We start from the raw sequence: 23,689 nt of genomic DNA, 5'->3' as shown, positions 1-23,689 counted from the left end.
ACTGTGGTTTTGTATTCTATTGTAATCTGTATAGCTTCATGTCATACAAAAAAAAAAGACTGTCCTCTTCAAAATATTTTATCTGAGTAAGCCAGATAGTTTTTAGTTCTAAGTCATTGGTTACAAAAAGGAGTATGAAATTTTTCTTCGGGCTGTTAAACAGATCAATTCTTCCTTCTAAATTGTAAGAGTAGTCAAGTACATTTTTACTCTGTCAGAAACTATCACCATAAAACAAATTCTCTCAATGTAGAGTTTTAGGAACAAATAAGGGCCTAAAATGCCCTTTTTACTAAGTATCTCACTAATGATAAAAGGAAAATAAAACCTAAGAATAATTGTTTTTTCTTCTAACTGAAAATTTAATCACTATTATATACTCTGTCATAGTTAGGTATAAATTAATTGCATAGTTCCCAATAGGTTTTAACTGTGCATTTGCTAGTATGTTCCATTTTATATACATAAGTAATTTTACATACAAAACTAATGTATATTAGACCTTAAGACGCATATTTTGTGGGACATATTTTCATGTTTTTCTAAGTGTTTAGTCCCACTGGCAAGAAAATCTCAAAGCAAAATTAGATGTTAGATGATTGCTTGGTATGCATTACAAATAAAGGTTTCAAGCTTTCTCCTTCAGATCAGGCAGGATCATTTGTGAGCAGGAATTCCAGAAATGGCTAGAAGTCGTTATCAATTTCACATGCAAAAACTAATTCAAATTCTTATTTTAGGGATTACAACATGGATTTTTTGACTTTGAGACATTTGATGTGGATGAATATGAACATTATGAGGTTTGTACACTTTATCTTTTTGCAAGATATAATTTCACGTTGATTAAATTGTTCTTTTTTTCCTAGCACTCAGGTATTGCAAATTGACTGGCTGCTAAATAAAAGCATTCTGCAGTTTTCTATAGTTGTCAGTTTCATCCTCTCAGCTTTGGTTATTGCCTTTGAACCAGGACTTATCAAAATTTTCGTTGGGAAAATGCCATATCTCTCTATATTCTTTCATCAAACCTTTATTGACAATTACTTTGAACCTTTAGGTTGTAAGAAAAAATAATTTAAAACTACAGTTTGGTAGTAAAATTTTGTTACTTTTATTTTTTTTTAATGTATGTTTTGGTTAAAACAAAACCTGATTTATGCCTTATAATATTTTTGACTGCATATATTTTATTTTGAAATACATCTGAATGTACTCAGTTCTAAGAGTTGGCTGCATTTCTTCCCCATGGTGCCATTACAAAGCTTTCGAATAGTATCTTCCCTGTTCAGTGAAGCAGTTTAGGCAAAGGCTGTCCAAGTTACATTGTGCTATAAGGAGATGTTGAGGAAGAGCACTTCCGGGGTAGTAGAGGAGTCTAGAAGTAGTTAACTTTTCCTAAAGATGAGACATCTGTAGACTCTGAGTAGTCTGACCACTCCATGAAACTGAGCTCGTCTGTCGTGGCTCTCCTGAGGAGTTATAACATTTATTACTCTCCTTAGCAAGACAAGGGTAGCCCTCACATTCTGGGCTCTAGTTCAGGATGTGTCTATTTGGATATCCTGCTTACATGTTAAACTTAACACATCTGAGAAAAAATTAATCATCTTTCACCCAAACATGGGCTTCTGCTTTGTTCCTCTGTATTAATGGCATCACCATTCTACTGTTCACCCAGGCTCAAGACTAGAAACATTTCCCCCCCACCCCGCCCGCCCAAATCTAATGAGTATTTGAGTTCCCGTTGCTAGGGACCCAGAGTGTATTTCATCTCTTTCTTCCTTTCTGTTCTCACTTCCTTCCCCTGGCTCAGGTCTTGTGTCCTCTCCGGTAGACTATTATAACTGCTCTTCAAGGAGCCCAGGCCCTTCTCCTCTTGGTCTTTCACACACTTGACTGAGTGGTCTTAAAACAGAGCTCTCGTCTTGTCTTGGCCCCAAACTGGCTGCCGCTGTCATTACCTGGCTCAAATGAGGATAAACTCCCCTGTCCTCGTATTGTTAGCTTTGGATGAGGTCCAGCCCACCTTGCTAGCCTGTCTCCTGTTTCTCCCCTGTATGCACTCTCTGTTCCGGCCGCACCGAGCTGCTTATTTACTGTTTCTTGAATGTCTCTGCACTCTGGCTGAGCTTTCTTTCTCCAGATACCTGTCTCCTTTAACATTTTCCTCCTTCACTTGTGTGTGTAAAATCCTCCACAGGTCAGCTCTCACTCTCTACAGAATTCTCTCCCTCTCAATTTCATGTGTCAAAATTTGTGCTTTCCATTTTTCTTACATCATGGCTATTTGCACACAAGCCTTATTTTCCTTATTAGATTGTAAATTCCTTGTGGGTGGGACATGACTAAATGGAAAATATGTATTGCGTTCTTGGATAGAAAGATTTAACATCATAAAACTGCCACTTCTCCCCAAATTAATACATGTAGTACAATTTATTAAAAATCTCCAAAGAATTTCTTCTTCTTTTTAAACTCCAAAAGCATCGTTATTGTGGCATTTCTAGTAGTGTCAAAAGAAAAAAAATCCTACCCCCCCCTCCCAGAAAAAAAGAACTAGAAACAAAAAGACTATGTACTTATAAGGGGAAAGGTTGAATAAATAACCTGTAGTACAGATACACCATGGAATGTTACGCAGTCATTTGAAAAAATTGATTTGAGCTATACCACTTGTCTTGGAATGATTTCTATTATATATTGACTAGAAAAAGTTGATACAGAAGACTGCTTATAGTATAATCCCCCCTTTTTAACAAACAATGACAAGACCCCCTCCACCCTGTACATGTATATGTGTATCTGTGTTATATGAGCAAAGGTAATTTCCTGTGACGCGAATGAAGCTTAAATTTTAGAGGGCCCCACTTGCATGGGCGCCTTTTTTGTGTTCATAACATTGTATTCTTTTCTTAAAATGGGCCTCCACATTAGATAAGTTTCAGGTGCTGCCAAAACCTGAATCTCTGTCCCACGTTTATGAACCTGGAGAAAAATATATGGCAAAACTCTAAAGCCATTTCAGTTAAAGGAGAGATTACAGTGGAGGCTAGAGAGGGAGGAGGCGGAGGACATGCCACAGTAAAGAGAGAAAACTTGTCGATGTTTTACTTATTCCTTTATCTTTTTAAAAACTTTAATGGTGATGTTGAGAGTTAGTTGAAAAAGCTATTGAAAAACCTGAAACATAGTATAATTTCATTCTTGAGAACCAACTAACAAACCAAACATCTGGTAAGAATGTGGTCACACCATAACCTGAATAAATAACCACCATCACCACCATCACCACCACCATCACCACCAGTACCACCACTACCACCAGCACCAGCACCACCAGCACCACCACCAGCACCACCACCAGCACCGCCAGCACCAGCACCACCAGCACCACCACCAGCACCACCACCACCACCACCACCACCACTACAACCACCACCACCAGTACCACCACTACCACCAGCACCAGCACCAGCACCACCACCACCAACACCACCACTCAGGTAATGGCAGGAGGGAGAGGAGGCAGTTGGTGAACATTTGAAAAGTTTTCCGTCAGATAACCTCCTCTTTGAGAACGATATATCCATTCTATCATAAAGCCAAAAAAATAGAAAATCACAAGTCGAAGTGTGATCGGCAGGTGGTAGGCATTTCATAAACGCTGCTTAAGGAATAAATGGATATAAGTAAAGGAACTCTCCTCCCGACAAACTGTGGACCATTCATTCCTTGTCATAACTTCTCCCACTGTTTGCTCTGCTTCGGTGAGTCTGGACATTTGGTAAACTTGTGGAATAGCTAAATTCATAGGCTTCATTAGCTCCAACAATGTCAGTATTCCAACGTCGTTTGTAGTTTTCAAAGTAAAATTTTATCACTGATAGCAAATTATGAGAATGTAAGTCTTAGATAATATGGCAATGCTCAAGTTAAAGCTTTTTAAAAAGGCACTTCTGGACTAAACCACATTTAATATATAATATGACTCAAGAAAAAACCTAAAGTAATGATGCGGCAGTTCTATGTGAGATTAAAAGGGAGTCTTATGGAAGAAAAAAAAAGGGAGTCTTTATGATAACAGTGCTGCTTACACATGCCGTTCATGACAAGGTCAGCAGCGCACGAGAACCACTCTTCTCATTGTGCAGAAGGGTCTAGAGCAGAGCCGTCCAACAGAAATATATGACAGTATATCTATCTATATACATATTTTAAAATTCTAGCAGCCATATTTGGAAAAAGTAAAGAGAAATGATGAAATTAATTTTAATGATATATATTTAATGCAATATACCAGAAATATTATTTCAACATGTAATCAATATAAAAATTATTAATGAGGTATTTTATGTTTCTCACTTTGAACTGAGCCTTTGAAACCCAGTGTGTAGTTTATACTAGGGCACATCTCAGTTTGGACCAGCCGCATGTCAAGTGCTTGGTAGCCACACGTAGCTAAAGTGCAGATTCTGCAAGGACAGGCTTGCCAATGAACTCTCATAGCCCCTCAGAATGACATGAAGCCTAGGACGAGCAACACAGGTTGCACCTTCTAGCTTCAGGTGACCTAACTGTTCACATAAGAATTCATTTCAAGGCTCTGTTCTATTTAGAAGGCTTGGGGTAAGATATCTCAGAGAGCTTGCTTCATTTTCTTGTGGCTTCCAAATAGTCCACTGTATTAATTATTGATAAACAAATGTATCTTCTAAAATATGGTCTCTCAGGTTCTTTGCCAAGCCGATGTGGAACTGTACATTCTTCATATTTGCACTGATCAAATAGATGTAACCCTGGGAGCTATGCTGGGAAGGTCCAGTAAAGTAACTGCAAGATGGTGGCCCAGAAGCTTCTGCTAGGAATCAGTGTCACCTTTTCCAACAGGCTTCTTAAGGTATTTTCCAAGGACTTGAGAGCTAAGAGCAGTCACTCCTTTGAAATCTAACCATCGATCAGTACATTTGAAAAATAGAAACAGACCTTTTGCCCTCAGGAAAAGCAATGAAGATGAAAGAGTTTGAGTATTCAATCAAGTTATGTACCTGTAGGTATGTGAGGAACTGTATCCTCTCTAGTAGTAAAGCTTAGTGGTTTATTGCTAATATAGGACAGTATTCTGCTTGTAAGACTCTGAAGTAGCACCCACATAGAGGCTGCCTTCAGTCAATTTCTGTTCTTTTGGGGAACTATCCTTACCAAGTAAGACCTTGTCTAAACACCACCGATCACTAATGATGCTACTCTTAAGCAGTCATTATTCATCAAAGAGAATTTGAAGTTGTGTCTTCAGTTCCTTATATTGGGTGTCCCCTAAACAAAGCAAAATGGGACTTTCCACTGTTTACCAGAAGGCTTGCCATATTTGATGACGTCCCTGTGTTGGCCATGCAGAGATGAGCTCACAGAGCAGTACCCTGCGCCTCGTTGAGGGGAGGGGAGAGGGAGAGAAATGCAAAGAAATGCAGCTTCAGTGGCAGCATTTGGAGACGCCTCATCAGTGTGGCTTACATTAATTACCGCATCCAGAATTTGGTCCATGCAACTTTGAGGAGCTGCCTTAAATACCCTTTTGGGAATCAGCTGGAGCTTAAAGTTCACGTAAAACCTACTTCAAACGCTAAGAAGTTACTTTGACTTCTTTCTTTGAGCTATTTCATATCTGCCATTATTTTTTTTCTCCATAAATCATTCCTTTATTTTGAGAAAAAAATGCTTTCTATGAAATAATTTTGTCAATATGAGGATATTTCCCAGAATATCAAGTTATTATTGACTTGCCCCTGTGCTTTTACATGCTGGCAAACCTGGGACACTTCTTCACCGCGGGTTACTTGATGGAAGTGGTTAGAGCTGGGCTTGGCTTCTGTAGGCCTGGAGACAAATTGGTTCCTGCCTATTTGAGAGTGGAGTCACAGCACAAGGCTTCTTCTTGTTTCTCCCGTCATGGCACACGGGGAAAATGTGACAGTATTTGATCAGCACTGTGTGATCATAGCTCACAGCTTCCGGCAAGTGGCTGGGGAACTCTGGCTGCCCCAGCCCCTGCCCCGGAAACTCCATTCTGTTACACCAATTGGGAAGCTCTGTTCTACAGAAATAACGGTGTACAGGTCAACGTTTGTTTCTCCTTTTTTTTTTTTTCATTTTTAGAAGGTTTATTATCTGTCACTTAAGTACAAAAAATGTTTCAAGTGAATGTTGTATTTCTACCCTTTAAAATATATATTTTTTCAATTTTATTTTATTTATTTTTTTATACGGCAGGTTCTTATTAGTCATCCATTTTATACACATCAGTGTATACATGTCAATCCCAATCACCCAATTCATCATACCACCACACCCACCCCCTGCCGCTTTCCCCCCTTGGTGTCCATACGTTTGTTCTCTACATCTGTGTCTCAATTTCTGCCCTGCAAACTGGTTCATCTGTACCATTTTTCTAGGTTCCACATATATGCGTTAATATATGGTATTTGTTTTTCTCTTTCTGACTTACTTCACTCTGTATGACAGTCTCTAGATTCATCCACGTCTCTACAAATGACCTAGTTTCGTTCCTTTTTATGGCTGAGTAATATTCCGTTGTATATATATACCACATCTTCTTTATCCATTCGTCTGTCGATGGGCATTGAGGTTGCTTCCATGACCTGGCTATTGCAAACAGTGCTGCAATGAACATTGGGGTGCATGTGTCTTTTTGAGTTATGGTTTTCTCTGGGTATATGCCCAGTAGTGGGATTGCTGGGTCATATGGTAATTCTATTTTTAGTTTTTCAAGGAACCTCCATACTGTTCTCCACAGTGGCTGTAACAATTTACATTCCCACCAACAGTGCAAGAGGGTTCCCTTTGCTCCACACCCTCTCCAGCATTTGTTGTTTGTAGATTTTCTGATGATGCCCATTCTAACTGTTGTGAACCAAGAAGATGTATCACATTCTTTATGGCCTCAATTTGGTAACTTTTCAGTTAATTTATTGAACAGATGTTTATTAAGTACTTCCTGTTTGCTCAGTATATTTACTAGGCTAATATTTTTTTTTCAGAAGGCCTCCTGTAATTTTGTCTCTCCATAGGTGGGGTTAGAGCCTTTGTTCTTATCACCTGCTGTTGTAGATTCCATATAATCTTGTGCCTCATTCTTCAGACGTTATCATGTTTGACCCTTCTCATATGTTATACTTCCATCTTTATGTTTAGCAGATTAATTGTCTACACAGAATTTCTCACTGATCTATGACAGGCTGAATGTGGAAAATTTTGCCCCTGAGGCATTCTAGAAATTCAGCAATTCATAATCCATCATTATTGCTATTATCACTAAAGGATGCTCTCTTGGGAAAAGAGCACTGCTGTTCTAGAAGGTGATTTCACATTATCTTGGCCACATTGCAATGTAGCCCATCTGGGAACTGTTTGTGAGAAAGTGTTGGTCAATTCTGGATGCTTGGGACTGGGTCTTTCTTGGCCCTTGGGCTGCTTCCATCAAGTCTCCACATAACTCTCAGAGTCTATGTTTTAGAAATTAAGTCTGATTATATCACTCCCCTACTTTAAGTCTTTCATGGGCTCCACCCTGACTGGAAGTGTGGAGGAAATGCAAACTCCTGAATGCAGCGCAGAAAGCCCTTCTGGACACGGGCTTTGCCATCTTCCCCATTTTTGTCCTTTTCCCTTCCCTCCTCATACCCAGATCCATGCAGCAGTGCATCTTCATGCTGTTGTGCCTTCAGACATGCTCGTTTCCTCCTCCTCCTCCCTGTGATCCTTTCTCCTCTGCCCACCGTATTTATGTGTTTACATGTCTAAGTCATTTTTAGCTCCATGGGAGCTCTTCTCACACAGCGTGTGTGATGCTCTGTTTACACACCTGTGTCTTCCCTGCACTCTGGGTACTTGAAGTCAGGAATGTGTCTCTCTCATCTTTGTGTCAATAAGTAACCCACTGGCACAGTATACTTGTAGTGGGCAGTCATTAAATGTTTGTAGAATGAAAGAACTAATGAATAAATGAGTCAATAAGTTCTAAAAAAAAAGGAGTATAGCACATTTCAAGATATTTTATATAATCTGTTAAAAGTAACTACTTTTCAATGGAAAATGACCAAGACATATTAATTAAGAATCCATTCTGATTTTGTAGTAACACTCCAGGGGGAAAATGTATTGACTATGGTAGACAACTTCTTGAAATGCTGTTTCTTTTTTTTTCATTACCAGCCAATCTATGCAGCAAGAGTGAGTTGTTGTTGTTTTTTTTCCAACCAGTTATTTGCAGCACAGATTGCTAGATATTGTAATCTTCAACCAGGGCTTGCATGTAAGGCCAGTTTAGTTTAATATTACTAAACCTGGAGAGACTGTCTCCAGGTTGACTATGTCATCCTTCATTGCAGTTAATAAGTAAATTGTCAAGTGATAAGGTGGTGTAGACTCCCAACATTGCCCTTTTGCATACACATTGAGAACTAATAAGGTTTGTTAGGCCTCTTATCTCTCAGTGTGTCACCTCAGGTCAACAGCAGGAATAATTGAACATCTAGGGTATGATGTTTCAAGGCTTTGCTTTGGATTAGAATTTGTACAGCAAATTAGAATGTAATGTAACCTGGATTCTGCTTGATTTGCCCTCTACTTGTTCATGAATTATAGAACTGGAAAAATGTGAATTCCTGCCATAAGACTGGGATCAGGCAAGCTCCAGAATGCAGGTATATGGGCATATCCTCACACCTGGAGGAACTAGGGAGCTGTGCATCCCACTGTGATTTGACTGTTCAGAGAACTATTAGAAGCATTTCCCTGGAGCTATCCTGTAGTGTTGATTATACCCCTCAAAGGCCACAAGTTTAAGGAAGCAAGATTCAATCCTTCCTGGACCCAGTGTTTCCACATCTACTAATACAGTGCACCCATTGCTCGTTCAAAGATTATGTTGGTTAAATCTATAAAATGTTTTTAGGTCTAAGAAATTTCCCATGTTTTTCCCTTCTTCTTTAATTATTGTTTGGTCTCTGTCCCTTCTTTTACCTCCACTTCTTAAGAGAGCAATCTTGACTCTGTTTCCACTCAGTCAGTCAAAGTTATGGTCTGGCCTTTACTCTTGTGACTCAACGGAAACTGTTCTTGCTTAATGCAAGACTTAGCCAAACCGAGTTTTTGTGCTTGGTCGTCTTCCTACTTGATTTACTCTGTGGCCGCTCTCTAATTCTAGAAACTCACTTTCCTTCCCTAACTTCAAAAGTTCTGTCTCTTATTTTTCTCCTCCTTCCATCTCTGGCCATGTGTCTCAGGATCCCTTGCAAGTCCTTTCTCTTCCCTTGCCCACCCGAAATGTGCTGGTCTCTAGGGCCATGTGATTTCTGGTTAAATACATTCTCCATGAGTGAGGGGACTGTTTCCAAATTTCAACAACCATGTATGTGCTGATGGCCTCAAAACTTCATGTCTTGAGCACTGGAAAGGTACCTGCACACGTGCACTAGATTCTTGCTCCCTGCGGTTGCATTAGCAGGGGCGTTCACTGGGTGGGGCTGTGAGAGCAGGCCCCTAAATGTTTTCTATGTTTAGAGGTGAAGCAGTCATCCACCTGGGGCTCCTCGTTCCCTCTACCACACTGTTTCTCTCAAAAGCAAATCTTAAGTAATAATCTAGAGTTTGACTATTATTTAAAGCCAAATGGCAAGGGAACTTAATTTAAACCAAATACCTCAAATATTTACTTTGATTTAAGCTCATAAAGTGCCAATCATGACAGCATATTTGCGTTTACGTAATACAACTATACTATCAACGCTATTTTATTGTTTCAGAAGTAAGGAAATATAAAGAAGGTGCTTTTTAATGAATAAAAAAGACTTTGTCTTTCTGTCTTTATTTTTAAAATAATCTTTGTGCCACCATTAAACCTCTTATGTACTTGTATTATAGCATTTATCAAAGTTTAATGCAACTTTTTCTTTAATGGGTATCTTAGTTCAGGCTGATATAACAAAATATCATAGACTGTGTGGCTTAAACAATAGACATTTATTTCTCACAGTTCTGGAGGCTGGGAAGTCCAAGATCAAGGCACCAGCAGAACTGTTGTCTGGAGATGGCCCTCTTCCTGGTTCATAGATGGCCAAATTCTTCCATGTCCTCCCTGTGTCCTCACAGAGGGAGCTCTCTGGGGGTTTCTTTTATAAGGTCACTAATCCCATTCATAAGGGCTCCATCTTCATGACCTAATCACCTCCCAAAGGGCCCGCTTCCTAATACCATCACATTGGGGATTCGGTTTCAACATACGAATTTTGTAGGGGACACAAACATTCAGTCTATAGCAATGGGTAAAATGGAGATGGTAATAACACCTACCTCACAGGGTTGCCCTAAAGATGAAATGAGTTGCATGTCATAGAGTAGTGCCTAGCAGAGAGTCCGTGGTATATCTGTTAGCTGCTATTATTACTAACGTTATTTGTTACTTGTTTTCAGACTCCTTAAGGGCACAGAGGGAATGCTTTTTATTATTTTATGTGTGACACCAAGTTATAGTCCTTGATATATAATAAAGGCTAAGCAAATGTTTTAATGAATGTTGAATTGTGCATCAGAACTGTTTATCCATGTTGTCTTAGAAAACACATCTGTTGATAAAGGGAACCAATCCAATAATTGTCAACCTGAAGGTCTGTCTTTTCTCTCTTACAGTCTGTTTATCATAGTGGTAAAAAGGCCAAATGTTTTTCAGTGTTTTAACTGAAAAATATCTCTGTGACTATTAGAACAGAGGCATGCCTTACTGGCACAGATTTATTTCTTAGAAGTTATAAAAATTCATGTTTTCAAGTCAAATTAGATTTTATTTAATTTTTTTCAGTTTTAATACAGTTTATTTTTACTTTGTAAGACACTTTGATTTCTTTTTATTTTTTCAAATTTTATTTTAAATGCACCAGGAGAGTTAGCTATTCCAAAGAAATCTGGTGAGTCTTATGTAAGCTGAAGGATCTTATAGTAACATGAATATTAACACCTAAATGTATCAGTTTCAAGAATTCACATTTTCATTTTGGGGTTTTCTTGTAGTGAAGAACATCTGCAGTTTCTCTACATAGTACTTGGTAGGTTGTAGGCTTTGGATTGGAAGAGGTAAAATTATTCTCTCACCTCATCTTTGCCTAGACATTTGTTTATAAAATGTGGTAATGTTGGAAAGTACCTTAAGTTCCTGTCTGATCTAGGTTTCTTGGAAGTGTGTGTGTGTGTGTGTGTGTGTATGCACTCGCACTTGTGCACAAACACATTTAATTAGAAAAACCAGCTTGTGTTATCATAAATATTTTATTATTGATAAATATTGACATTTGTATTATCCACTGTGAAAGAAGGCACAGATATTAATTTTGGAAGCTTACCAGTAAGGTTATGTTATATTAGTCAGTTAAAAGCTGTAACTTTCTTATTCATTTTTTTTCAGATTTGGATCTAAGACATAAATCTTTTTGTTTACTCCATCAATCTTATCCAAGTTACTGAATATAGCCCAATATTATCTAATGTTTATCTTTTTGGGTAAGCAGATTTGCAAACATATTCTTTTGGTTCTGTGAGTGAGTTCATTGCCTCTCTCCATATGATTGATTATAAAAGGTTACTATTTAACCAAATGGATGTCTATAATCCAAATAAACAGACATAGCACAATGTATATATTTATCTAGGCCAACTTCGTGGTCAAGGATACAGGAATAGTGAACATAGAAACCTGTTTTCTTCTACTGTTCATAAATAATTGGTTTTAGCCTTTTCATGATTAGAGCATACCCTTATTTTTGAATTTTTAAATAATGTTTTAAGCTTAAGAATTACTTGAGATGGATATTGGGCCATTAATTTGAGACTGCTTTATTTAAACAAGAAAATGTTTAATTATCATAAAGAGTTGCATGTTAAATTCTTTATTCAAATTGTTCTAAATAGATAGCTATGCTTGAGATTTAATTTGGCATGTGTAATCATAGCACTCAGCATCTCTAAGATTTTATTTAGGGCATTATGGAGATTTTATGTTTATTATGACTAGATTAATGCAATTCAGACATTTACAAGGTGTCATGTAGAGTTTCATTTATAACTTTTTATAACTGGGAAGAAATATCTGCATTTTAAACATGAAAATTATACAGCCAAGTTATGATTTTTGTGGAAATCAAATCTAATGGGTAGTATAAGTAATTAAAGTAGAGGCTCCAGATTTCCTTGGTGGGATTACTCCAATTTATTTTAACAAATACTTATGAGCTCTTACAGCAGAGTGCAGACTCTGTATATGACACAGATTCCTACCATTGAGGTCTGTGCCATGTAGTGGAGCAGAGAGCCTTTTCTGTGGATAACCTTGGCCCAGCAAAGAGAACTGCCTTCCTTCCCTGCCTGGGGAGGTATCTATGCAGTGCTATAGAGGGGGGAGACTTGGAGACTAAAAGCTGTGCCTGGTGGTGGAGGATGGGAGTAGGATTGGTGTTGGGGGTGGGTTAAAGAATGCTTACGGGAAGAAGAGTTACATATATTTTGTGATGCATTGCACAGCTGTGTCCCAATAGCCTGCAAAGTTTGGGTCCCCTCAGCCCTGCCCCAGTGTTCCCTGGGTTCAGAGGCACACCAGGAAGGGAAGGAAATGAAGGAGGTAATGGAGCAGTGGGAGGATGCTTGGCCCGTTGCCTGGTCTTCAGGCCTTTTCTGAGGATCCTGGAGTGTTTGGACCAGAGGCTGACAGCTGGTGATCAGTCAGCCCACAGATGTGTTTTATTTGCTTTCCTAGTATTAAAAAACTTAATTTAAAACAGTCAACATTTCAAATATAGAGAGATTTTACATGAACATCCAACTGGAAGATCAGCTATATTCAATCAAGCTTTCCTGTGGTCAATTGGCCAGAGCTGAGGAGCATTTGCCTTTATTTATGTCTCTTGCCTGACCCTTGTAGCTGTTTGGTTTGCAGCTCCTGCAGGAGACTGTGGCAGTCTCCAGTTTGTGGTACACCCTGAGGGTTTGATGAGCCTCCGTCCCTCACTCCTGTCTTCTGTTTCCCCGTCTAAAAATCAGCAGCGACAACAGATAGAAACCTGTAAAAACAAACAAAAAATGGAGGTGTGTTCATCATGACCCTGATATTTATAGATTTTTTTCATTGTTTAAAGTATGTTTACCATGTTCATGGAAAGTGCTTATATTTTCTGTCTTCTCTTATTCCCCATTATTTCTTGCTGGGGCAAGCAATGTTAGTTTCATTTCATTTCATTGCAGAGTGGCCAAGAGACAAAATTATTTTCAGCAAAGTACCTCCACTTTGAATAAAGTTTTCTAAACTTTTCTTATAGTCTAGATAAAAATTTTTCGAAGCGGATTGAATTCATAACCATTTTGAGAATCAGATGCATGTTTTTATTTTAAGCTATATTATTTTGTCTTCATGTATGTCCAACTAGTCTAGTACTAATAGAGTGAAAAACAGTTATATTTGTAAGGGTTTCCTAAATTGTATAAGAATTATAAAATATTTTTCTTCTCTTTTCTCACAAAATTCTCCCAGCGAGTTGAAAATGGTGACTTCAACTGGATTGTTCCAGGAAAATTTTTAGCATTTAGTGGACCACATCCAAAAAGCAAAATTGAAAATGGTAGGTTTTTATTTACTTTACCCTCCAAAAATTTATTTCAGTTCATCTTCTTTGAGTTCTTAATCTCCTCAGATAATCCTTTCTATTGGTAATATTCTCCAAAGAATATTTATTAATTAAAAAAATTGAACAGTATTTCAATTGTTCAATTACTAATTGAACAGTAATTAGTGTGTTAAATATTAGAGTTTAGTAAGTGGAACCATAATCACTGTTTTAAAACTATCAAATTTTTAGGTTGCCATAAATAGGGTGTTCACTTTACCTTGACCCAATTATCAAAGAAGAATCTGAGAAACCAACTGGTCAAAACAATAAGCAGATTGCTGAATTCTATCAGTGGTTCTCAGATTTATTTGGTGGTGGTGGCGTGCTACACCTCAAGGTATGCTTTGGTAACACCATGTTGAATAATGACGATGATGGTGACAATAGGTGTCATTTATTAAGTGCTAGTTACTAGCTAATCACAGCATTATCTCATTTCGTGCACACACAAGTCTATGAGGTGTAGGAACTATTATCTCTATTTCACAGAGGAGGAAACTGAGGCATATGAGTAGGAAATTTGCCCAGGTTCACAAAGTAATATGCAGAACTGGTGATACTCCAGCCAAGAGCGGGGCTCCTAAACATTGCCACTACACTGATCTGTTTAGTTCCATCGTGGCAACTAGGAACAATTTTCTAGCTGACAATAATTAAATTACTTACTTGCAGTATATGTAGAGCCAGGGGCATACATATTCAGGAAAAAAAAGCAAGACAAAAAAATAAGCCTCTTGAATGAAACATGATAGGCTATGTGTGTTTTCCCATTAACATATATTTTTTACTGAATTATTTTTTTTAACCTCACATTCCCAGAAGACAAGTAATGATAGGCACCAAAGGTTTAAGAATAGTTTATGGGAGAAGTACATAAAATTAAAAAAATATCACCCATGAACATAATAGCTCCTTTTTTGCTCCCTCTCTAGTCTTAGAGCTGGAACACTAGTCCTTGGAGGAACATAATTTGAAACCCTTAGTCTAGATTTATAGGTTTATTCTTCTTTCATAACCGTCATCATCCTCATTATAAGTATTTATTCTAAAATCTAGTTTCATTGTATATGGTTATTCATGCATTTAGATTTGATAATTTTTTTGAGTTTCCACACATGTGCTTATCATTTTATACCTATGACATATCTCACAGGGAACTCTGCTTAAATCATGGGGATTGAATCATCCCCTCTGGGGATGGGTAATCCAGGTCTACAGAGTTACCCTAACAAATAGGATGTCTCTGTACTGAAGCTATAATTAGATTTTCTCATTTACACATTTGCTCATGAATCCGGTTCGCTCCAGACACTGATTGATTAACCTGTTATGTTGGTTTCTTAGGAATAACTTGTTAAATGCCTGAGGAAACTGCTTTCCACCGTTGGTCTTTCAAGACAGGATTGATTAAACCTCCCTTTAGCCTTCTGTGCAAAATGATCTGACTCAGACCCAGAAAACCTTAGTAGGTGTATGGTTTCAGTAGTGCCTTTGTTGTTGGGTGTTCATTTGGTGAAACTGAAAGAATTTTGCCATATAGGATTCACTTTTTAAATGAAATTTTCTTAAAGAGAAGATGAGGGGTGTAATTTTAAAAACCCATTTAAAATATTTTTATAGAGGTAACGTATGATTTTTTTTTTTAAAAAGAAGAAAATGCAGATGAACTCATAAAAACAGCATTAAAGTGACCTATAATTCTACCCACGTTTTCTAGGTTTACTAGTTGGTGGTGGGATTATTGGGGATTTTAATTTTCTTTCCATCTGCTTCTCTGTATTTTTTATTTGCACATATTTTTTTTCTCTCTTAAAGAATACACACACACACACACACACACACAGACTTATAAAAATATTCCTTTTTTTTTAACCAGCATGGAGTCATAACATGATTACTGTCTTATAGCAGCTTTTTTTCACTTAATATATCACATACTCCTTTCCATGGCAATAAATGTAGATCTTCATTATAATTTTCCATGACTGCATTCAATGACTGTGCCATAATTTTACTAATCAATCACTTAAATTTTGAATGAGATCTAAGTTGTTCAGTTTTTCACTTTTTAAAAACTACAGTGGTTGGTATACATGTCCATACATCTTTTTTTGCAGCCCTGGTTTCTTTTCTAAATTCTTGGAAGTAGAATCACAAGATAAAAGGAAGTATTTTGTGTGTCAATTCTTAATTGTCAAAAGTCTTAAAAAAATTATTTTGGGCCCTATATTACAATATAGGGAAATAATTATCCACCATTTGCTTATATGCTGGGAGTGGTGCTACTAAGCCTTTTGTGCACACCATCTACTTAATAATCAGAAACACCCCCTGGAACAGGTGGTAGTTATTTTGTGGAAGAGAAGATGGAGACTTGGTAACCTAACTTGCCCAGGTTGACACAGCCAGAAAGTGGCAGTGTGTGGATTCAAACACAGGTCTCTTTGATTCCAAATTCTGTGTTCTTTTTTATTTTACTACAGAGAAAGAACATGTTCACTACAGAACTTCAAGCAATCTAGATAAAAAGTCACCTGTAATTATATAATCTAGAAATAACCACTGTTAAGATATCGTTCTCTCTATATCTTTTTTTTCTATGCATATACTGTGCCCTCTCACATTGAGAAAAAAAGGTGTGAAAATGCTGCTTACCTAATACTTCCAGTTTTTATGTCTAGAATAATTTAATTTAAGGCTGTTGTTGGTAAAATACTGATATTTTACTGGAATCCCCATTTTAAGATCTGATATTCACTAGAAGTGTCATTTTTTTTGTAAAGGGGTTTAACTGTAAATTCTTATTGAACTTAAGAAATTTTTTTTTTTTTTTTTTAGTTGAGAAACGCCTGTATTTTCTGAGGTGGCTGAAAGTCATTTTAGGGGTCTGTTAGTAGAAAAAGGTAGATTTTTAAGGAGTTAGCACTGAAATAGCTGTTGCTAGGATGTAGCAAAAGGAAGCCCTAAAATCTTGGGGTCTGGCAGAATGCATTATAGCAGTCTTAAGTGTGTGTTGTCAACAGAGACCAACTAGGAGTTCCTTTCAGCCATCTTTGTTCACATTGTTTTGACAGGGGGGGACAAGAGGAGCCCTACCCCTTTTTTGGTTAAACAAGCTTGACTTGATAAATGAATAATATAGCAGTAGAACAAATTGGATTTCAAATTTTCCCAAAAAACCCCCAAACTCTTAGGTGGCAATGTCCTCATCTCTACTTCAGAAAGAAAGAAAGAAAAAGGAAAGAAAGAACAGAGAAAGACAGCTCGAGACAGGGAATCCAAACAATTTGAAACATCAGCCTGCTCATTTAATGAGAGAAGCTAGGTGTGAAGAGCCTGGGCTGGTTGAAGTCTGGCTCTGCCCCTAACTGGCTGTGTGAGCTTCGTGAGTTCCTCAACTTCTCTCATCATCAAACGGGGAAATAGGATGCAGATTGCAGGCATTTGGTGAAGATTAGGGATATTATAGGAAGTGAGTGCCTTGCACAGTATCGGGCACATTAATAGGTGCTTATTAGGTAGCAGATATTCTGATTACATTTTTATCATTAATGAACCTGATAAACATATTTTATTGCTTTCCATGTTTGCCTGCCTATTTTGCAGTTTTTACTTTTAACAATGAATGGGTGGACTAGTCATTTGACTCTGCTGTTCTTCAGTTTCCTTTAAATGAGAGTCTGGGAAGAGATGAATTTTACAATCTCTCTCTGCTTTGAAATTGGTCAGCGCCAGGGCTCTGCCTGTGCTTTACTGATGCCAGGGTACCATCTAGTGGCCAGATGGAGTAAGGGTCGGATGAAAGCTCGGTCAGCTCCGTGCACATCGCTAAAACCAGTCCTCCGTCAGAAGCATCCAAATACATCGAAAACGCAGTTGTTCAGAGGTCAGAAGATATTGTCATTGTTGGTTATAACTCATTTGAAACGCTTTTGAGGATTTTTAAGAAACTTCCTCACAAATCTAGGAAGTGCAGCCCCTTATGTTCACGTAATGTCCCTTTTTTTGGAGATCTAACAAATAGAATTGAGTTGGATTTTACCTTAAATCATCCCCAGCACCGGCCCTAGAATCTGACTGTCAGGGTTCAAATGCTGCCTCTGTCTCTTCCCAGCAGTGTGTGCATGGGCCAGTTCACTTTCCCAGGCATCAGTGACTGATAATTGTAAGGTTTAATGAGATGATATACATGAAACACTTAGCTTAGTGCCTGGCACCTAGTAAACGCTCAATAAATGTTAGGTGCTATGATTACCATTACTGTTATTATTTCAGTGCCCTATTACCATATTTGGATAACTGTTCAGTGTTCTTTTCTCAAAAGATATACGCAGTTTCTCTTGATAGTAGATTTAGGTATATTATCTGTAATGCCATTTACTCATGATGGGAATTCATATATGAAAAGAGAAGTTCTTACAGCCTTGGTGGAGGAGGGAAGGGACAGACACCAAAAGAACCATTAGCGTGCTTCATGACAGGTGCCATCACAGAGGTGCCAGTGATCACTAGGAACCCAGGGTTAGAAGCGCCTGTCAGACTGTCACACCATGTCCCATCCCATGTGTTCCTAAGCCCTCTCCTTCCCATTCCTTACATGATAGAAAAGCTCTTGTTTCCTTATGCCAACCACAGTTCTTTTTCCCTTTAGGCTGGAAAATGATTTGAGCAAACAAACCAACTAGGAAAACAGATTTGATTTTTTTCCAAGTGGAAAGGATCTGTTTTCTCTAAATGTGTGTAAGTCACTGTTTCTACACAGAAGATTGTAAGTAAGCTCTGTCTTACCTGTTTGCTCAAAAGCAGCCTGGCTTGTGAAAATCATGTATCTGGGCTGTGGATTAGTTAGGCCTGCGTGCCAATTCTGCCTTCATCCCTTGTGCGACCTTGGCTAAGGGTGCCAGTTAGGGCTCTTGGTTGCATGCAGCAGATATTGGAATTATGCTGGGGAGCTCACAGTCTCCAAGCGAAGGCTGGAAAATGAGGCTTAGAAAATGAACAGGATCTAAGGGAGGTCATGTATCAGCAGGATCCAGGCAGGAATGGAAACCACTTTATTTCAAACAGAGGGAATGCAATATAAGGAATTTGTTAGAGAGAAGGCTAAAAAGTAAAAGGGCAACTCTGAAAAAACCAGCATATTAAGGAAGAAATAGTTATTGCCTTTAAGGCAACGAGGGACAGAAAGGAAAACGTGAGGTTAGCAGGACCTGGGACCTTGGCAGGTGCTGGGAGCTCCGAAGAGCTGGTGCTTGCATTTGGCGCCTGAAGAGTGGGGACCCTGAGGCTGGGCTGCAGGCTGGTGCCGGGAGTGCCAAACTAAGCTGGGAGTTCCTCTCTTCTGCTGCTGAAGCCATGCTGGCAGGAAAACAGAAGACATCCCTTCTCCCTCCTCTGGCCTCCAGTTGCTCCGGCAGTGCTTTAGTGCCTCGCACTTTTCAGATGGACAGGAGCCCAGTGGGAAAGGTAGCTTGGGAAATGTTATATGTACACCCCAGCCCCGGCATATGAGTTGGCTTGCAACTGAGAGAAAATAGGAAATGACCAGCCTAGGCAAGCTTCGAGGCAGCAGGAAATACAGCCACAGTGCAGAAACTGCTGGTTCACTTTGCTGGCTGCTGCTGCCCGCCCCACTTGGAGCCCACCATCATTAACGAGCTCTGAGTGAGATCCCCTCACCTGGTAGGCCCTGAATGGGTTACAGATGTGGTAATCAACGGGCTGAGAAATTAGTCCTTTTAAACCCTGGGGCCACTAGGCAAGGCTTGCAGTGGCCAAAGCCCCCAGGGGTCACCTTGGTTGATTGGCCAAGTCGAGGTCATGTGTCTGTAACCCAGCTGACTGCAGCTCCACGTGATGCTGGACCCACTCACAGTAGAACGGGGGTTAGAGCCCGACCACTTGTCCTCCTCACAAAAGAAAATGTCTACAAAAATGATCACTCAACCTCTTTAGTTTCTTAACTGTTCCATGAGGTTTACTATTTTTATCTCAATAGGTTGTTTTGAGAATTAAAAGAAATTTATGCAGTTGTGACTTGTACATGGTAGGTGCTTAATAATCAGTCTCTCTTGTGGGAAACTGCATTGTAGATTAAAACTGTACACCTGGCAAAAATGCTGCGGTTCAAAAGTATTTGTCAAGAGGAGTAAAAAGGACAGAGTCCTTCCAGGCCTACTGTACGCATCTGAGGGCCTCAGGAATGCCTTTGTTTTGGCTTGGGAGGAGTGAGCTCCCAGGATTTGAAGCCTAAAGCTTGAGGTTTTGAACGTTCACGAGCTATTTCCAATACTCAGAAAAGGGTTTTTTTTTTTTTCCTCTTATGGTGTTTTTCTCAGTTTTTCAGACTGCTGCTTTTAGGAACGTGCTTCGACCTTACTCTCTCCTGAAATGCGCTTTCCTCCTAAGCTCTGTTGAGATTGATCATCTTTATTGTGAAGGGTTTTCGTGTTCCTGGGTTACGAAAGACGAAATGCGTGCCTTTTGCTTACAGCCCCTGCTTTCCTTTAGGTTATCCTCTTCACGCCCCCGAGGCCTACTTTCCTTATTTCAAAAAGCATAACGTGACTGCAATCGTGAGGCTGAACAAAAAGATTTACGAGGCGAAGCGCTTCACCGATGCCGGCTTCGAGCACTATGACCTCTTCTTCATCGATGGCAGCACACCCAGCGACAACATCGTGCGAAGGTTCCTGAATATCTGCGAGAACACGGAGGGGGCGATCGCGGTTCACTGCAAAGGTGCGAGCGAGGAGGCCGCGGTGGGCACTGGGTTTCTGAGAGGGGGTGAGCCAAAAGACAGCAAAACATGTGAAACAAAACCAGTTAGCGGCTTAGGAAACAGATGAGTTGTTTTTAGTTTGAGAAAACTGGAACACAAATGCATTTAAATGACCCCTTCCCAAAGAAAGGATCGCTTGGATGTGGACAGTCGGTGGTGTGTGGCTTTCTGGACAGGGCAGTTGTTCTGGCCTTACCTTCCCCAAATCACAATCGCTGACACCAGGTGCCACGAGGAGGGGAAATCGCAGCAGCACGGTCGGTAGGCTGGCGCAGTTGTCAGGAGGCAAGGGTTGTTTGTTCCTCTTTCTCCTTCTCTTCCATAATTGCCCATCCTTTCTCCATCCTCCTCCACACATCTGATATTTAATGCTCCCATTTCGTGACCCAGCTATCTGGAGCCCCACTTCGCGCCCCCGCCCTTTCCTCTCTCCTATTAGCCTTTTGCATCGTGGAGCAGAGTGTCTTACCTGCCCATTGCAAGAGGGCGGCAGCATACCTAACCCTAACCCTGACCCTAACCCTAGGGGCGGCAGCATACCTAACCCTAACCCTGACCCTAACCCTAGGGGCGGCAGCATACCTAACCCTAACCCTGACCCTAACCCTAGGGGGCGGCAGCATACCTAACCTTAACCCTGACCCTAACCCTAGGGGGCGGCAGCATACCTAACCTTAACCCTGACCCTAACCCTAGGGGCGGCAGCATACCCGGCTGGCTCATCGCTAGCTTCCTTGCCACAGGTCTGTTACTGCCTCTTTGAAAGACTGAAAGACTTATGTAAATGCATCTGTGGTCTCCAGGAGTGCGTACTTTGGAACAGGAGTCGCCAGATTTAGCAAATAAAAATACAAGATGCCCAGTTAAATTTGAATTTTAGATAAACAGTGAGTACTTTTTTAGCATGTCTCAAATAGTGCACCAAACATACATTCTGTATTTTACCTGGCAACCTTGCGTCAGCTACTCAGAAAATATGAAATACCATTTGCTCTAAGCCTAGTTGTTATAGACTCTGAGGAGCCTCGCATTGTAGATTTTCCAGCACGGTGGAAGGTATTTTACTGGGGTCTTTCGTTTCAGTGAGGAGAAATCACTTTGGCCACCAGGGGTGGAGCCTCTAGTTCCTCACATGCAGCTTTTCATACCGCCACTGGGTGGTGCTGTTCTCCGGTGTTGAGTCTGAGAACCGGTTTCTGTCGCGTTTTATGCTAATTGCCTGGTAGGTGTTAGGGATTGTACTGTTCTTTTCATGTGCCTAGTGCTGCTGTAACTGACTTACTCAGACGAGATGGCTTTGGTTCTAACAGAAATTAAAATACCATTTTGTAGCCCCTTGTTTCTATGTTTAAGATTTGAGTAGGTGGAGGTACTTTGCTGAACATGTGAGCAGTAACTGGAAGCTGCATTTTGCGGGAGCCCCGGCGAGGGAAACGAGCTGCACGTGGCCCCTGGTTCAGCGGAGGGCTCCTCAGTCAAGCTTCGTCCACGTTGACAGAGCCCCCTCCCGCCCCTCCGCGTTTCTCAGCAGGACGGGGCCCCCGACTTGCTGGACTTCCTGTCTCCGGGGTGCGGGGGGCGTGGGTCTGTTAGGAAGGACTGCTGCTTTCGGTTCTGCCCAGGTCACTGTGGGGTGGCGGTGCTCTGGCTTGCCCTTGAGTGATCCATATGCGCCCTGGCTTTGCCTCTCCATCCCATTTTGTTAAAGATTGCCCAGACCCAAGGAAAAGCCTGCATTTCACACGCAGTCGGCCCTCCGTGGTATCCGGGGGTTCCGCATCCGCCAAAGTGACTATAAGGGACTTGAGCATCCCCGGATTTTGGAATCCGCTGGGGTCCCGGAACCAATCCCTCGCGCATACCAAGAGACCATTGTATTTCAGCTATCAGTGGAACTTGAAAGCTAATGGGAATATGGCAGCGGCTAACGTTTAGTAGGAGCTATTCATATGCTCTGTTTCAAAGCTTATTTTTGTGTCATAAAAATCAGTATTTTTCCTGGGATTAATTTGGCCTTATTTCCTAATCAGTTAGTTTTATGGTTACCAAGGCATATAGTTTCTCTGCCTGTCATTGTCTTGGATTGACAAATTCAGGGGAGGAGAAATGCAAAGCTTTCCTTGAAACTCAGCATCTCTCTTGATATTATTCCTCACCTAACAAACATTGGGAAAATGAACCGCTCTGGTGTTAAACATTCTTGTTACAGGTATTCTCTTTATTATATCCTTGACCTGTGAATGTTGACCTTGTAAAGAATATGTTAAGAAATACATATATTTTATGTTGCAGAGGTTTTTATATTTTAATCAGAACCTTTAGCATCGAAGTCAGTTCTTTTATAGGAAGGTCACATTTACAGGTGGTGACATCTTTTTGAGAGTGTTATTTCATTTGCTTCCACTTGTACACACATGTAGGATTCTTTCATAAGGATTACACTTTTGATTTAATTACAGCTGTATTGCTTTAAATAGCATGCTTAGCTACTATAGGCCTGTTAATTATTTCGACATCTGCCCTAATTAAGTCAGTTTAGTTTCCTGGGAATTAAAGCAGCACAGAGCATTTTAATTGAACTATAAGGAGGAGGGAGAGAGACCCTTATCCAATGTCAAATGAACTTTGGTAGCTGCTGAAAAAATGACTATTTCATGCCTCAACGTAAAGTGCTAAAAATAGAGACAAATTGGAAACTAATTTTCTGGGAATGTGTGAAATCTTACAATGATTCAATATCTGCAGTTTGCCTTCTGGTTGATAAAAGGAATGGCTATGATTTCGTGAAATTTTCTAGCACAAATAATCATTAAACAACGACAACATTGTGATGTTCCAGTATGTGATGTTTGATGTTCTGTAGGAGTTTCAGAAAACGCCTGGAACTATAAGGCAATCAGTGCTTAACTTGGTATAAATAGAAGACGTTTCAAAGTCTTCTCTTGCTGTGCCAGGGAGCCCTTTAATTATGAATGCTTTAAAAAATTTGTTAAAGTTTTTATAGAAACTTAGTGAACTGTTCCTATTCTGTTGAATTGTGGTAAGAGCTCCTAACTATTGAGTGCTAAGTAGGTTCTTTTTATAGATCTAAATTATAGACTCTTTTTAAAAGGGGGAAGCAACTTTAGTTTTAGAGAAAGTTGAAAAATTTCTGCACCACCTTTTTTTCTTGGTTGTGAGT

At 39.7% G+C, this 23,689-nt stretch overlaps 1 protein-coding gene across 6 annotated transcripts in view; it reads left to right on the top strand.

Annotated features, from left to right (window-relative positions):
• CDC14A (cell division cycle 14A) overlaps nt 1–23,689 on the top strand; it is a 176,427-nt gene that overhangs the window by 82,426 nt on the left and 70,312 nt on the right. For all 6 annotated transcript variants that reach the window (XM_061186274.1, XM_061186272.1, XM_061186273.1 and 3 more), the window contains 3 exons: nt 741–803; nt 13,592–13,679; nt 20,238–20,468. In XM_061186274.1, the coding sequence (XP_061042257.1) occupies nt 741–803; nt 13,592–13,679; nt 20,238–20,468 (382 nt within the window). The remainder of the gene's footprint in view (nt 1–740; nt 804–13,591; nt 13,680–20,237; nt 20,469–23,689) is intronic.

Source organism: Eubalaena glacialis, chromosome 3 (genome assembly GCF_028564815.1).
Source record: "Eubalaena glacialis isolate mEubGla1 chromosome 3, mEubGla1.1.hap2.+ XY, whole genome shotgun sequence".
Taxonomy (NCBI): Eukaryota; Metazoa; Chordata; class Mammalia; order Artiodactyla; family Balaenidae; genus Eubalaena; species Eubalaena glacialis.
The sequence above is the reverse complement of the archived record's forward strand: the minus strand, read 5'-3'. Positions and strand labels throughout refer to the sequence as shown.